A 16,461-nucleotide genomic window follows, 5' to 3' on the forward strand; every position below is an offset into this window, starting at 1 on the left:
ACAGAGGCAAAAGGATGAAAGTACAGACGAGATAGAGTCCTACCCACTGTCCAGCATCTATTTAACTGGACTCCTGGAAAAAGCAAACAGAGAGAACAGAGCAAGAGCAGTATTGTAAGAATAATGGCTGAAAACATTCCAAAAATGATGTAAGACGTTGAGCCCAGGCTGAAAATAAAATTACATGGACTTGGCAGGGAAGAAAGGGCTACTTTATTGAAGGGAGGGAGAGGTAGTTATGTTTATTCATCTATTGTTTAATTTAGTTTTTTTTTTCCTAATAGAGGTACTGGGGATTTAACCCAGGATCTCATATATGCTAAGCACACACTCTACCACTGAGCTATATCCCACTCCTGCAGAAGAGGGTACTTTTTAAAAAATCAAAGATGACTCTAACATTGCTAGCTCCAACAAAAGGGTGATGTGATTAACTGAGGTAAGAAACCAGGAAGGAAGAACAGGTTGATTGGGCACAGGAGTCTGTGTGAAGCAGAAACTGTATGTTCCAATTTTTACCTGTTGAATTTGACACCCAGACAGGAATAACAAATGTGTCATTATTTCTTGAATAATTATTATTTTTCTTGTCATGTTCAGGAGCCTCCGAAACTTTCATTCTTTAAAAAGAACCAGTCAAACTTTCTTGTCTTAAGAATCCAGCACCCTCAGGCCTCCTTCCCTTCTTGCTGGACTCCATGGTCTGCCTAAGAGTTGATCTACAAATGGTTATTTGCAGCCAAGTGCACAATAACTTGTAAAATACATCTGCCTAGTGTTCCAATGTAATTATCTGTTCATTGCAACCTTCACTAAACCCATCACAACAAAATAATGTGTTTTCTAGTTTTTAACACCAGGATCCAGGGCTCCATTTTTAAAAATACTATAAGGGCAAGTTATAGGCACCCCAAATGCTTTGATTTATCAAAATGTGGAATTTCTACATATGATACTGACTTCACATGATGGAGTAAATACAACTCTGTGTCACAATCTACCTATTAACTTAAAGATTGTTATGAGTTTTTAAAAATATTTATTTGACTTCATTAACAGAAGAAAAAATAAAACACTGGCTACCACAAATTTCTCTCTCTCTCTTTTTTTTTTTTTACTTAGAAAACAGTATGACTTTCACAATAAATCTTGGGGCTAATGCATAAAAATAACATAGCATGCTTTCAACTGAAAAGCCCCACAAAAGGTTAAAAGATGATAATGATGATGACAACTAATGTTTACTGAGCACTTTCTACACACCAGGAGCTGTTCTAAGGAACTTACGTGGATTCATTCATTAAAGAGATTTAAAGATAACAACATAAGTGATATGCCAGTAACATAAAGAATATCATTTAATGGAGAATCAGGCCATTTTTTTTTTCAAAATTATTCTTTTTATAAAATGCACTACAATTCTGCTGGTACAATTAGGGACCAGAAATGTATACCTGGAGAAGTAAGAAAAAAACAAAAGCCAAACACTTTACAATAACAAACTACAAGTAAATCTATAATTTTTCTGCAATATTATATTTTTCTTCTGAAAGTAGAAATAAAATTTTCAAAAATAATAACAGGAAAATTATTTTATTTTTAACAACATTTTACATGCCAATATTAAGTTTTAAAATAGCATTAAACTTTAAAACATATGTAGAGAGTATCCATGTTATTGCCTTATGCAATCAAAGATTAATTCTTCAACACTAACTATGGGTCTAGTTGCCCCAGATGTTTACATTCTAGTATTTCACTGTTCAGTTACTGCTATATTATTATTGTGATTTCCCTGATATCATTCCAAATACAGTCATTAGGAATACTTCAATTATAACTTTGTATAATTTGATCAAACTTCCTAATATCACCAGCAGAAATGGCTAAAGGCATACATTTAAAAAAAAACAGACTCTTTCAAGATAATTTTACGTAATAAACTGCACGAACTGACTTCTTAAATTACTAAATGTCTTAAAGATTTATAAGTAATTTGGGATATTACTTAACCACATTCTTTATATTACAAAGGGCTGAAATTTAATTTACTTCTTCTCAGCCATTCTGACCATCAGATTCCTGGGAATTTGCGATCTTGCTTAGCATTTTCTTTTCCTTTTTCTTTTAAACCTATTTGAAACTCTCATAAAATTTGTGACCCTTTTTATTTGAAAAACTGTGAATTCACAGGATCATTTGACTCTTTAGCTCTCTTAGGGTCCTAAGGGTCTTTGAATCCAGACCCTTATACAATTTTTGAATGTTCTCTGCCACATCAACCCAAATGTTTTCCATCCCTCATGCCTGCCGAAATATGGTATTATCTACGCAACAACCCACTCCATTTTCAGTTTTAATTATTACAAATATTTTCTTCAACCTAAAGTGAAACCACCTTCTCCAAAACTGCCACTTATTTTGGACTCCACCAGTCTCGGCACTGTCCCTGGCAGGATGACCTTGGGCAAGTCAGTCTCTTGTTGCTTTCGTTTCCTTAGTTATAAAATGGGGATAAGAAATGTATGTCATAGGGGTGTGGAGATTAAATGAGAATGTCATAAAGCACCTGGCACGATGCAGGGCGTTTGTAAGTGGTGGCCTCTACTAGGAACAGAAAACCCCCCTCCGTGTGGCTGCTCTCAGAGTCAGTAGTGGCTATTGTTCTGTCTCCTCCAGGTCAAATAGCCCCATTTCCTTCCATTTTTCTTTGAAAAGCAAAGCATTGTCTCTCTTATTCTTCTAATCATTCCTTCCTGAATAAGTTTAGTTCTTTGAGAGAAGAGTCAACTGTCAATCAAAAAAATTATGTATATCTATATATACATAATACCCACATCCATTCTGTCAACTGAGAGCAAGTTGTCATTGCTAGATAATATTTCTCTTTTCCCTACTACAGATTAAATTTCCTCTCTCTGCTCCCCCACATCCAGTGTCCCTGTAGATGACCCTCTGGCAAGCCTGGCTATGGAGAAGGCAATAGGTATGGATACTATCTGGTTCTAAAGAGGGGAGAAGACAGAAGTGCCTCTCAAACATTAGGATGTATCTGAGAAGTTTCCCTCTTCATTCTGGTAGGATGTCAGCTCTTCTGCATCAAGGGTCACTCCTCTCTGTCCTCTCCACTCCTTCCTCTGGACATCACAATTCTGGATGGTGGCTCCATATGACATCTTCTTTTTGGGACTTGCGAAAGTCTCGTGGTTAAGTTCTGTCTCCTCAGCTAATTCATCTTGATCGATGATTCCACACTTCTCCTCAGAGAGGTTCTCGGGGTCAGCCCACTCCTGTTTCTCCCCAGAAGCAAAGACCCCATAGAAGATCACGCCACTGTAGTGCACCAGGGCAGCTATGAGGAACACATTCTGCCATTCCTCGCGGGTCTAAACAAGGAAACACGTGATGGATTAACGTGTTAACCAAAAACAGAGATTAACAGTATGTTCTGGAGGCCCCCAGTGGGACAAAAGCACTTGGTTGCCCCAAAGACAGTCTGTGCTTCGTGGGAAGACATGTGTCAGAAGCGTGCCCAGGATCCAAATGGAATCTGAGTGTTTCAAAATGAAACTTAAGACTAAAATGAATATGCATTTTTTAATTTAGAAAAATACTTCACAAAAAATAAACATCATGTAAAATCCTTGGGGCACCATTTCACAGCTCTTCTAAATACACAAGTGGAATTTCCATTCATATAACAAGTTAAATTAAACTCACTTTAGGAACCCACCATTTTAATTAGAGGTCTCCCTCTTGCTTGCTGTTGGATACATAACAATATGACCCATGAAAATGCGCAGTCTTGACTGTCAATGGCTTATTTATCATTATATTTTCTGAGAAAATATACTATATCAATAAATAATGGTAATTTGTGCTTAAAGCTAGGAGAAGAAAGCATCTGAGATTTAATAATCATGTTACCAATCCTACGAATAGAGACAGAAACCATGAATCCTCTGCCTATAAAATCCCCAAAGCCCGCTTTCCTTTTCTATTAAAAAAATTTAAAAAGTTATCCCACATTTTCTTCTCCAAGAAGCTGAAAGAATTTCTGAAGTCATATTTGTAATAGACAATCCAACCAAAAAAATAATTGGGTAAAAACTCCATAGTATCAAAATTTTGTATTTGCAGAAAGCAGCATCTAAAACCGTTTTAAAGACAGAGATGAAACCATGTGGCCTGTGGCTGGACTCTGGATGGATCTGGGATCCACCTCTACCATCCACCCTAGTCTAAATACACAAAGGTTCAGCAACAGCCTAGTGCCACACCCTCGTGGGTTCTTCGAAAGGGTCATTAATGTCTTGTTTATTTTTGTCATAATAAGGAAGTATAATAGCACTAATATTTTCATACTGGAACGAGCAAAGCAATAGATGGAGATGGGCTATAAAGTTTAATTACTGAGAATTATAAAACAATCTTGGGTAATTTATTGATCTTAAGTTGATTGCCTCAGTTTCCTCTTGTGTCTCTCAGCTTTGTGTCTTTATGGTATTCACACCTCCCCTCCGCACATACACATACACACACACATACACCTTTTATTTCTCAGTTGAGGAAACAGAACAAAACATTAATCAGTCCTGTTGCCATCAATAAACAATAATTAAAAAAAAAAGAAGAAGAAGAAAAAATAAATTAAAAAAAAAAAGTTCAAATGACTCAGCCAAATCAAGGACATACACATTTACACAGGCTTGGGTAGAGCCTTGAGAGTTTATGCAGTACTTCAGTCCTCTGAGATTGTAACCCACAGCCCCAAAGGAAACCATTACCTTGTGCTTGGTCATTGCACCCACAATGAGGGGACAGACCATTCCAGAGAGGGTTCCCACTCCGTTTGAGATACCCATGAGAATGCTGGCGTAGCGGGGAGCAATGTCCAGGTGGTTGACATTAAAACCTAGAGTGAAGCCAAAAACCTCAAAGTCAGACTCAAGAACAGAATTCCAAATACATTTTGGAAAATACTTATCTTTCCTCAACTCTCATCAATCTATATGTACTACATATAACTACTGGATACCTTTACCAAAAGGGCTGGGTTGAGGATTGTCAGGCAGTGTCAGCACAGCAAAAAAACATGCTGTTATTAATCAGCAGTGGCTACCATGGGTTTTCCATGGGGAGAATTACGGCACCTGTACCTTTTAGGTTCAAAACTCCAAAATAATGCCGTTTGGGGCAGTACTGAAATGCCCAAAGCCTGGATGATATTTATTCAGAGTAAACAATCACACAATCACACAATCACACATAGTGTGATTACAACCAAACCCTGCCTCATAATACCCTCCCTCCTCACTCTCAGCTCACACCCAAAAGGCCCGCCCTAGCAGCCACACGGCACAAAGGGAAGGATTCTTTTTTGATAATAAAGATTTACACAAACATTGGCAAGAGCCTCTGTAATTTACAAAACACTTTCACAAACATACTTGCTTTGGAGTCTGTAAGTCTGGATTTGAATCTTATTCCCACCTCTTAAACAAGTCATTTTTGGGACAATGTTTCCTCGACTCTAACTTGGGGGTAAAGTTACTACTTAATTCATAAAGATGCTGTGAGATGAGACTCGGGAAATATGGATGCAAGAGCTCTTGGCAAACAGCTAAGCTCTACTGTCAGGACTACTAATACCAGCCTATCCCTGCTGTTGCCGCTGCTGCTGAGCACGTCCCTCTTTGAGGTCTTCTATCAAGAGATAACACTGCTGGGAGTGGTCAAATAATGTCACCAACACCTCACTGTTAATCTCTTTATCAGAAGAAAAGAATGAGTGGAATGAAGGAGGACATGGGAAGGCAGGGGAAGGACAAGGCCATGAAAGAGGGGGCACCAGGCACTGGGGACCAGTATTGCCCAGGGGTGCAGTTTAGAGTCAGACAGACCTCGACTCCAGCAGCTTAGCTGAGATGCAAACCTGGACAAAGGATTTAAACTTTCTGAATCTCAGCTTCATCTATAAACTGGGATAATCATTATTATAAAATTGTTCTAAGAATTAAGTAACATATGTTAATTACATGGGTACATAGATGCTCTTTACTGTTTGTTGGTTACCCATCCATCTTTTATTTTATTTTATTTTTTAAATATATTTTTATTGAAGTATAGTCAGTTTATAATGTTGTGTCAATTTCTGGTGGTTATCTGTCTTGTTTACCACTAGCTTTCCTGATCTGGCAAAGGGTCTGGTGGCACATAGTAGGCACTGAATAAATAATTGTTTAATTATTTATCAACTTAAGCTCTGAAATTACAGCAGGGGTTGTAGTCTTTGTTTATTCATATTTTTGTTTCCTTTGTCTTACTTTTTAATTCCTGTTCTGTGCAAAGAACCTGAAAATAGAATTTTTTTAAAAATGTTTTTCTAATCTGGCCCATTAGCTGGTTGGTTTTTTTTTTTTCCCCATCTCTAATCAGAGAATTTTGAGAAAACCTTCCTGGAATAAACATACCTTCTCTTTCGGATATAAGGGGCAGAAAATCAGAATACAGAACAGCTGCAAGATTAATTAATCTCACTGTTGATTTGAATGCGATAAACACCTTATTAGAAAAGAATCTAAAGATAAGAAGCAATTAATATGATTGTCAAGTATTCTACTCTGTTACAAAGCCGAGACATCTGCGTTCAGCTAAAGATAATGTGAGAAAAGTCATTTACATCTCTAGCTGCACAATCCTGGCGTTTGGGGGAAAATCATTGAGAAACTGAGATATGTATAGTTGATTTTTTTTTTTTTTGAAGTAGACACACACAAAAAGGTTGCACAGAACTTAGAAGAGTCTGTCTTCTCTACACAGCACATTTTCTAAAGCAGGCATCACCCATCCCTTTTATCTTTCTAATCTCACCTGTCATGGCTCTCTTGTCTATAATCCGTTCCTAAATTGAGCAAGTCTTCCCTGACATCCCTATCAACTCCCTATAAAGTTGGCAGATAGTAAATCCTGAGGAATCATTATCTCCACGACCATATTCCTTCTGATAGTCTCACTGTTGGGTCAGACAATCCTTTATTCCAATCTCAGCCACTTAATATACCTGGGTGAGTTACCTGTGTCCTCACTGGTAAAGTGAACATAGCAATGCCCTTCTCATCAGGCTGCTACAGGGATAAAATGAGATCATATCTAAAAAGCGGCTAGCATGGAGTAAGTGCTAGGGAAAGAAAAGGCAGCTGCTGTGATTTGGGCTATTGGGGTTCTCTCCTTCAGACTGTGGCTTAATTGGCAATAGGGGGACAATATGAGCCTGAATATTTCAGTGTCTCTGGGGACAGGATATGAATCTCTTTTACATCACAGAGCTGTCAAAGGAAGGTGTTCCCTACCATCCTCCTGGAGACGAGTCCTGACTGCTCTAACCTTGCTACTCAAAGGGTGGACCATTAAACAGCAGCACTGACATCACTGGGGAGCTTGTGAGAAATGCAGAACCTCAGGCCCCACTCTGAACCTGCTAAATCAGAATCTGCATTTTGCAAGATCCTAAGGTGATTTGAATGCACATTATATTTGGGGAAGCACTGGACTAGGTTGAATAAAAATTGAACAATAACAATGAATACTTAATAATTTTTTATGTATCTGGCACTGGGCTAAGGCCTTCAGTATAGGTTACTATAAAATACTGAATATAGTTACCTGTGCTATATAGTAGAAACTCATTGTTTATCTATTTTACATGTAGTAGTTAGTATCTGCAAATCTCAAACTTCCAATTTATCCCTTCCCAGACCCTTTCCCCACTGGTAACCATAAGTTTGTTCTCTAAATGTCTGTGAGTCTGTTTCTGTTTTATAAATAAGTTCATTTGTGTCTTCTTTTTTCTTTTTAGATTCCACATATAAATGATAATACATGGTATTTTTCTTTCTCTTTCTGGTTTACTTCACTTAGAATGACGATCTCCAGGTCCATCCATGTTGCTGCAAATGGCATTTTGTTATTGTTTTTTATGGTTGAGTAGTATTCCATTTTATAAATATACCACAACTTCTTTATCCAGTCATCTGTTGATGGACATTTAGGTTGTTTCCATGTCTTGGCTATTGTAAATAAATCTGCAAGCTACTTTTAATGTAGACTTGTTTTTCCTAATTTAACTGCTCCTGAGCCCTGTTTACAGTTGACCCTAGAACAAAGTGGGTTTGAACTGCATAGGCCCATTTACAGGTGGGTTTTTTTTTTTCAGTAGTAAATACTACAGTACTACACGATCTGTGCTGACCGAATCTTCAGATGCAAAATCATGGATACAGCAAAACTGAGGATGTGGAGGAACATCTTATACAGAGGGCCAATTCCAAGTTAGAGGCAGATTTTTGACTGTGCAGAGGGTCAGCACCCCAACCCCCAAGCTGTTCAACAGTCAACTGTATTTTGATAAGACCAAGCCCCAATTTTAGGGTGGTTCAGACCAGAGGTTTCATGTTTTTCTGTTCTGGGATGTTTCCACTCTGTTTAATCTTTAAAACAGCCCAGAATTGTGGAAAGAGCAGAAGCATGGAGCCAGGCAGGATTGCAATTTAATTCTTCCTTTGCCACCAGTTGTGTGATGATAGAAAAGTACCCAGTTTTTCTTGTTTTAAGTTCTTCCTAAGTAAAATAATGGTATTACCTGGGTTCTGCTCTAGGGTACCTGTGAGAACTACAGAGGTTAATATACAGAGAGGGCTTTGAACAGTCCCCAGTACAGAATTCATGCATGATCAATGTGAACTCTTAACACCATTATTATTCCTACTTCCTGCTCTAGTCTCTTCAGAATGTCACTTCTTTCTCCACCTGTATTTCCTTGTTTGGAAAATGAAAACCATGGAGTAGACAAAAATCTAAAGAAGATTTCCACCCTTAAAAACTTCTAATTCTATGACTATATGTCAAATGACTACATCCTTTGATATTTGAGCTAATAGTAGCAGTTCTCCAGTAGAAGGTGAGGGGTGAAAACGTCACAAGAGTATCTGTTACACAGGGTGACCTGGTGTTGATGTATGAAAGTGCCACTTCACCCAGCGACACATGCTCTGTCCATGCCTCAGAGGGGTCCCCTGTGCTTTGTCTTTTTCCACTATGGAGAAAGTAGGGACAACTCCAGCTTGACTGGGCTCCAAAGCCCAGTCCTCAGTGATCTTACAAAGTCATCCCCACAAAATGAAAGTCTCTAGCCAGTGGCTCTGATCCTTGGGAATGGCCCGGCAATCAAAGGAAGTTGCTACAGTATCTTTTCCCTTCCTTTCTCCCAAATCTTGCTGGATCAATAGAAAAGATTTGTAAACCCAAAGGACACTTTACCTGAAATAGCAAAACCACTAAATCCTACGGCAAGCACCAGAAAGGAGATCGCTACCCCTTTGGTATGGGAAAAGCCAACCACCAGGAGTAAGGTTGCCTCCATGCCAAAACCTGCGAATGGAAACAGCAGGGGGAAAAATGTCATTTTCATGTCAGTCAACCTAAGTTCTTGAATTTATAAAATAAAGAATCTTTCCATTTTCATGGACCCAAGTTTTTCATACATACATTCTGGCACAATGTTTACAATCTTATTAGGGTGTTTCTTGACTATATGACAATGCTGATATTACTCAGGTGTTCTGAGAGCCTCCCAACATTTTCCTGGTGCACCTTGAACACTGAATGGTCCAATCATGGTACAATGATGCCCGTAGGATGTTCATGGGTAGCTCCCCCTGCTATTTCTAAATACTAAAACCATCAATGATTCTCCTTTGATTGCATAAGTTATGGTCTCTCACAGAAAAAGAAAATGACAACACTCTAATATTTATTGCCTAAAATGACCAGAAAGCTGTAGTGAGTATCTGAAACAAAAAGCAGAGCCTCACCACTTGTAAAGCATAAGGCAAACTCTTCCCTTTCAGAAGTTCACCACAAATCTAAGCGGTTGCCCCTTTGCTTAAAACCCTTGTCAACAGATCCACATGATCAGTACAGAGTTGTACAGTAAATCCCCCCTTCTGTTCCAGTTCCATCTTCTGCCACCCTCACCTCCCTGCTCACCACCTGTAGCCCACAGAAAGGCCTCTGTTGTCACACAGCTCTATCAGCTATTTCCTAATCACAACACTGTTTTGTACCCACAATGTATGTTCACAGGCTGTTCCTTCACCTGTGATACTCTTCTCCCACGACTTCTCTTTTCTGGAGAAATCTCACTATCCTTTAAAGTCCAGTTTAGATATTGCTTTCTCTAGGAAGATTTCCTGACAACCCTGCCCCTCACCCATCAGTGAAGTTGGCATCTTTCTTTTTCATTGCCTTGTAATTTTCCATTTGTGTTTCTGCCTTCCACACAAAACTGGGATATTATCTGGGGAAGGTACCTGGTATCTAGCACAGAGCCTGGCTAGTATGTAGTGGGCACTTGATAAATGATGCTTGATGAATTGATATAAAGGAAAGAAAGGAAACCAAGATAATTAAGTTGAACTACAAGCTAAAGCACTTTTTGTAAACCTTGGTAAGTTAATTACCTTTCTGAGTCCATTTCTTCAAAACTGTCATAGAAATAGGGCAAGAAGCAATAATTGTTTTAGATAGTCATCTAAAGATCAATGAAATTATGGGTGCAGAGATGCTTTTTAAACTATGGGCTATATACCATTGCTCCTTGTTATTAATTTTGTTTTGACAATTTAAATTATACATAGGGAAAAATTGCTAGTGTTTTGTATACTATTTGTGTTTTAGAAGGGGTCTGTCTTAACAAGGCACATGGCTGAAACTGAAGTAGAATAAAGACGTTGCATGAAGAAGAAAATTTACAAGTGATACATTAGTTCATCTATTAAAATAAAAATCTTTGCCAAATAGTAGATTTTCAAAGAAAGAAAAAAAAATTTAAGAGCCTAAATGGGTCCATCTACAGTGAAAATGCTACAGATAGGACTGTATGCTTCAGGCACCAAAGGATAAAATTTGAATTTCAGGGGTTATTAAGAGATCCTGGAAAGTGAACCTATTCGGAGCTGAGAAGAGAAACAGAACTAGGATGGAAAGGCCTGAGAAATATTTTTCATTTCATATTGAAACAACCTGAAGTTCACATAGGCAACATATTAAGCCAGACTAGACTTTCAGACTTTGGTCATACTTTCTGTGTATATAGAGGGAGGAACAAGATTTGATGTCTTTGAGGACTCTGGAAATGTGCCCTGATTTAGAATGAACTAGAATAGCATCATGTCTTAAGGTGATCTGTTTTCTTTAAATGATTCTAGCAGCAATACCTCTTGCCTATGGAAAGAAAAGAAGGAGGTGGCAGACTCCAAGAAATGTGTGATCTTTCTCAGATGATAAATGTCTTCTATATTTCAACTTAGAAAATAGGAAAAACTAAAATTCTCTAGAAAATCATGCAAGTGCTTCATTGTATACAAGTCAATCTGGCTTATTCAGTGATGACATAAAACTCTGTCTTTACCTCTATAGCATCTCTGTGTTTAAGCAAAATGGGACAAGCACGGTCATTGGTTTTAAATTCTCTATGTAGATCTCACTGGTTCTACTGCATCAAAGTATTAAATGACATGAATAGACATGTGAAGAGGTTTTTTTTTGTTTTTGTTTTTTAAGATGGGGGTAGTGACTGGGGCATTCTGGTTTCTAAAAAAAAATAATATATATTTATTCTCAGTGAGCACTCTGTTAGCACTTAAAAACCTTTGAGCGTTACCACCACCACCCACCACCCAAACTACCAATTATGAAGAAACAATGGCAAAGGTGATTGGGGCAAAATTCAATATGAACAAGACATTCCTATAAAAATGTAGTTAGGGTCTTCAAGGCATCTGTTTTTAGAGGAGGTTTTACAAGTAGAGTTTAAACCCAGAATTTTCTTTCAAGTTCTAGGTTTAGAGGTTGCATATTTTTGGTCATAGGAAATATGATTGAGTAGCAGATATTTATTGAATGCCTCCTTTGGAAAACTTCTGTTTTGTCAATGTCTTGAAGACAAGAGAATAAAAAGGCATTAACATATCTCATCAAGAACCTTCTATATGTTGGACCTATGCTAGGTGCATTTATACATTGTCTCATTTAACCCTTATCTGAGGTAAATATTATTATCCATAATTTAAAGAAGAAGAAAGTAAGTCATAGAATTTAGAAATCCATCCACTCTCTCCACTGCCATTGACTTGACTTTGGTTCAGTCTACCATCTTCTCTTGACAGAATGATGGAAATAGCCTCTTATCTGATCTCCCTTCTTTTACTCTTGTGTTCTACGCTCTACTATTTAGATTTGAAAACATAAATCAGATCATGTCCCTTTTCCTCCTTTAAACCTTTGATTTGCTCCCCAGTTCATTTCAAATAAAATCCAAGCTCTGCATATATCTGTCTATAAGGCCTCCCATGATCTGGCCCCAGCTGTGTATTCTGATCCTGTCTGTCCATCTCACTCACTAAGCTCCAACCATCCCGAACTTACTTCCTTCTGTTCTCTAACACACCACACTCATGCCCACCTCAGGGCCATTGCACATGAGATTCCCACCGTCTGAAACACTTTCCTGCAAGAGCTGTAAAAAGGAAGTAGATGATAAGTTGCCAACCAAGTGTATGGATAGGAAGGAGCAATCACTGGAGGTTGATGTAGCCTTAACAAAACACAGAAAAAAAGACTTGAGCTGATGCAGTAGGATGTGTGGGCAGGACTGTGGTGAAAGGTGATGGTGAGCAGAACTCACAGTAAAGGGAAAGAGAGTTAGCAAAGTCAGAGACAGAAAGATATACTCAGGGCCTGGTACGGAGAGCTATTCAGCTGGAGCAGAATCTGATAATTAGAGGAGTGGTACTTTGGCTACTATATAAGTTTCTGTGGTAATAACAAATTACCACAAACTTAGTGACTTAAAACAAACAAATTTATTATTGTACAGTGCTAGAGGTCAGAAGTCTACAGAGCTAAAATCTGGGTGTCAGCAGAGCCTCATTTCTTTTGGAGGCTCTGGGGAAACTCTTTTCTTGCTTTTTGAGCTTCTAGAGTCTGCTTGCATTCCTTGGCTTGTGGCTGCATCACTTTGACCTTTTCCTCTGCTGTCACCTCTCCATCTCTGACTCTGACCCTCCTGCCTCCTCTACAAGGCCTGTTGTAATTATATTAAGCACACACAGATAACCCAAAACAACCTCTCCATCTCAAGATCTTTAATCGAATCACATGTGCTAAGTTCCTTCTGCTGTGTAGGGAAGGAAATACATTAATAAATTCTGGGAATTAGGAGACAGACATTTTTGAGGGGGCTGTTATTCTGCCTCCCTCAGCTACTTTAGGGAAGATCCTGAATGCAGTGCTCCAGAAGCCCATCAGAGAGCAAGCCCACACCCGCCAACCCTCAGTTTCCTACAGAAAAATTCAAGACAAGCGTAGGTCCCCAGATCCTTGCTTGGGACCAGCAATCAAACTGCTGGGAGACCAGATGCTGACAGATTATTCCCAGTCTCTCTGATCAGATTTCACTCCTGAGATGCTGTGGGATCAGATCATGCTGCTCTTGTGTTCCTCCATATGACCTTCACTTCTAAAGGGCCCTGGCCCATCTAATCTAGAGTCACAGTGCCCCCATTCCCACTTCTAAACTTAGGATCCCAGTTATGACCTTCAGCCCACAGGTGACGCTGTCCTCTGCCTCTCACCTGCCACCCTGACCCCCAGTCCCTTTTGCCACAGTGACTGTAAGCATCCGCCCTGAGCTCAGACAGAAACCTGGGGTCTTGCACAGGATATGCCACTTGAGCAAGTCACTTTACCCCAGTTTCATCACTGTAACTTGGGTTTAATAATAGGACTTGCTCCACAGTTACGTAGTTATGAGGATTAAATAAAATAATACGTGTAAAGAACTTAGTATCAGGCACAGAAAGCATTCAATAAATGCCCGTTTTAAAAGTCAAACAAAAGAGATAAGGAGACAGTGTAGGGTTTTAAAAAGGTGAGCAGTCGTAAGCATTGTAGGGGTTCATGATTACTTTTACCTACCGCTTTTGGAAAATCACCCAACTTCCATTTTGTCTTTGCAAAATCAAAACATCAAACAGAAACTTAATAAAACAAGAAAGAGGATGGAGTGTGTGTGTGTGTGTGTGTGTGTGTGTGTGTGTGTGCGCGTGTGTACACACCCCATACACAAGCATATGTGGGGTGGGAAAAAGACTATTCAGAAAAAATACTTATGTTTCTTACCAAAACGTGTGTACATGTAGAAAGGGAAGAAGGAGATAAAGGAATAACTATAAAAGTAAAGGATTATGAATGTGGAAGGATGTATGGAAAAGATAAATAAACAGGTATGTGACAGGAAATTGTGCTGCTTCGGCTTAAGAGCGGATGAAAGAAGGGTTTCTGCAGCTGCCAGTGTGCACTGATGTATCAACTAAGTTGTCACATCTCAGGATGCGCAGGTCCAGGCTGGATGACCACTAGGCAGGGGTGTGATGGACACTCAGGTATCTGCTGGGGGAGGGGCTGAGGGGCTTGTAGGAGCCTTCCCAGGGATTAGACATAATCTCCAAAATATGGTCTGCAGTTCAGCTTCATCTCATTCTGCAAAAGCTGCTTGAGCCACCCATGAAATTCCACAGTACCTCCACAGTTCATGATTTTTCTGACAGCGGTTGTGGTCAAAATTTTTCTGCTCCTTAAATAATCAGCCAATTGTCCTCCGATGGGCACAATGATTGTCATTACCATGTGTGGGACTGCTGACAAGAGACCCACCTGGCAGGAGAAGAAACAGTCAGCTATTTTTAGCTACTTCTGAGAGCTATATTTCCCTAATTCCCTGTCCCCACCATCTCTACCACACCATCCCCACCACCAAGTTTAATCATCTAACTATAAGAGATCAAGATCGGCCTGAATTTTGTAATAAATCAACAGTGAATGAATGAATGGTTTTAAGGATAGACCTAACTGGCTCCTCCACCAGACTGGAAGCTCCTTGAGGGCAGGGATGAATTTTATTCCTTACAGAACCCCCAGCACCCAGCATAGTGCCTGGTACATGGTAGTCAGACACTCAGCACAGAGTGAGCTCTCTGATGGCATCATTATGACTTGGCTCTTCCATGGTCACTTTTACCTACAGCTGTGCAGACATGTATCTTTACTAGGCTGCCATTCTTTCCCTAGTGGGAAAGAGGCTTAATTCTTTCACAATGAGAGTTTACATTTTGCCATCCACACTCTTCCTCCCTGAAACAAAGACAACCTAATGGTAATGCCTGGAGACACTGAAAAAGGTTCTTTCCAAATCATACAAAGCACTGGTCGTTACTGCTATAATCATCATTATGGACAGAGGAGTGACCTGCAAAATGAGCTTTAAAGTTCTTACTGTTCCCCTCTGAATAATTTATAGGAAGAAAAAACCTCTCACTCTTAAATCTTTTGATCCTTGCCTACTATGCTGTCCTTGAATCAGTTTCAAAAACACTTTTGAGATGGGGTAGAACATAAATCTTTAAAAACAGCTTAATACAGTTCTGATCCTTACTAAGAAGAAATTAAATAGCTACATATATTGTGCAGAGAATGTATAACTTGTCTGGGCTCCAGTGTATTAGGTGTCACAGAATAGGTGTTATGAATTATGATCAGTAATTTCATTATTTTATCATGCAAAGATTTCCTCAGTAGAAGCAGGAGATTTAAAGTTCAAGAACATTTGAAGCCTCTGTGTGTTTACCTTACTTATTGCAAACCCAAAGACCTCTTCAAAATAAGCAGGTTGACTTATTAACAGCAAATAAAAGGTCCAGCTTCTGCAAAAATTTGCCACAATGATTGCATAAACTGGCAACGATGTGAAAAATCTTCTCCATGGTGTATTAAATTTCTGGAGAGTAAAAATACCATGAGATTTTCAGTGAATATACTGACATATCATTTTTCTTGAAAGGAGAACATAATCACTGAGAGAAATATTCATAGAAAAGAGGCAAGTCTTCATCTATCCGTGTCTACTTACACTGAGGCTAGCCAAGTTGGCTCCTTCTCCTATACTTGTTTCTATATAGGTCCTCTCCTCACAGGATATTGTTGGATGAGCCGCTGGGCACTCATAGGCCTGCAACAGCCAAAACATGTACCAAATAACCCCAAACATACCTGCAGTTAAAAAACAAAAGGCTTGATGATAGGATCTCATTTTCTTCCATCTCTAAATTTTTCAAATTTCAAAGTATTCTCAAACGGCACTATGTTCAGCTACAAGAAAGTATTTGGTTGATTTTCCTATTGTTGTTGTTATTAACTGGTATTTAAAGAAAGATAATGTTCTGCTCATTCAGACATTCAACTTTAATATAAACATTAAATGAATCATAGTTAGACAAGTATTTCATTTATATGATAAACTTGCCTTAATAATCTCGCTTTTCCTACAATAAACTCCTAGCCAAT

At 38.8% G+C, this 16,461-nt stretch overlaps 1 protein-coding gene across 2 annotated transcripts in view; it reads right to left on the minus strand.

Moving 5' to 3' along the window:
* Positions 1-841: 841 nt before the first annotated feature.
* The window catches only part of SLC17A8 (solute carrier family 17 member 8), a 58,143-nt gene continuing 42,523 nt past the window's right edge, over positions 842-16,461 (minus strand). Inside the window, exons 7-12 of one of the 2 annotated variants that reach the window (XM_010962778.3) lie at positions 16,028-16,167; positions 15,746-15,895; positions 14,643-14,775; positions 9,319-9,429; positions 4,788-4,915; positions 842-3,386 (exon numbers count right to left, since the gene is read on the minus strand). In XM_010962778.3, coding sequence (XP_010961080.2) covers positions 3,042-3,386; positions 4,788-4,915; positions 9,319-9,429; positions 14,643-14,775; positions 15,746-15,895; positions 16,028-16,167 — 1,007 coding nt within the window. In that variant the 3' untranslated portion in view covers positions 842-3,041. The remainder of the gene's footprint in view (positions 3,387-4,787; positions 4,916-9,318; positions 9,430-14,642; positions 14,776-15,745; positions 15,896-16,027; positions 16,168-16,461) is intronic. The other variant, XM_074375241.1, reaches the window with a different exon arrangement.

Source organism: Camelus bactrianus, chromosome 12, assembly GCF_048773025.1.
Source record: "Camelus bactrianus isolate YW-2024 breed Bactrian camel chromosome 12, ASM4877302v1, whole genome shotgun sequence".
Taxonomy (NCBI): Eukaryota; Metazoa; Chordata; class Mammalia; order Artiodactyla; family Camelidae; genus Camelus; species Camelus bactrianus.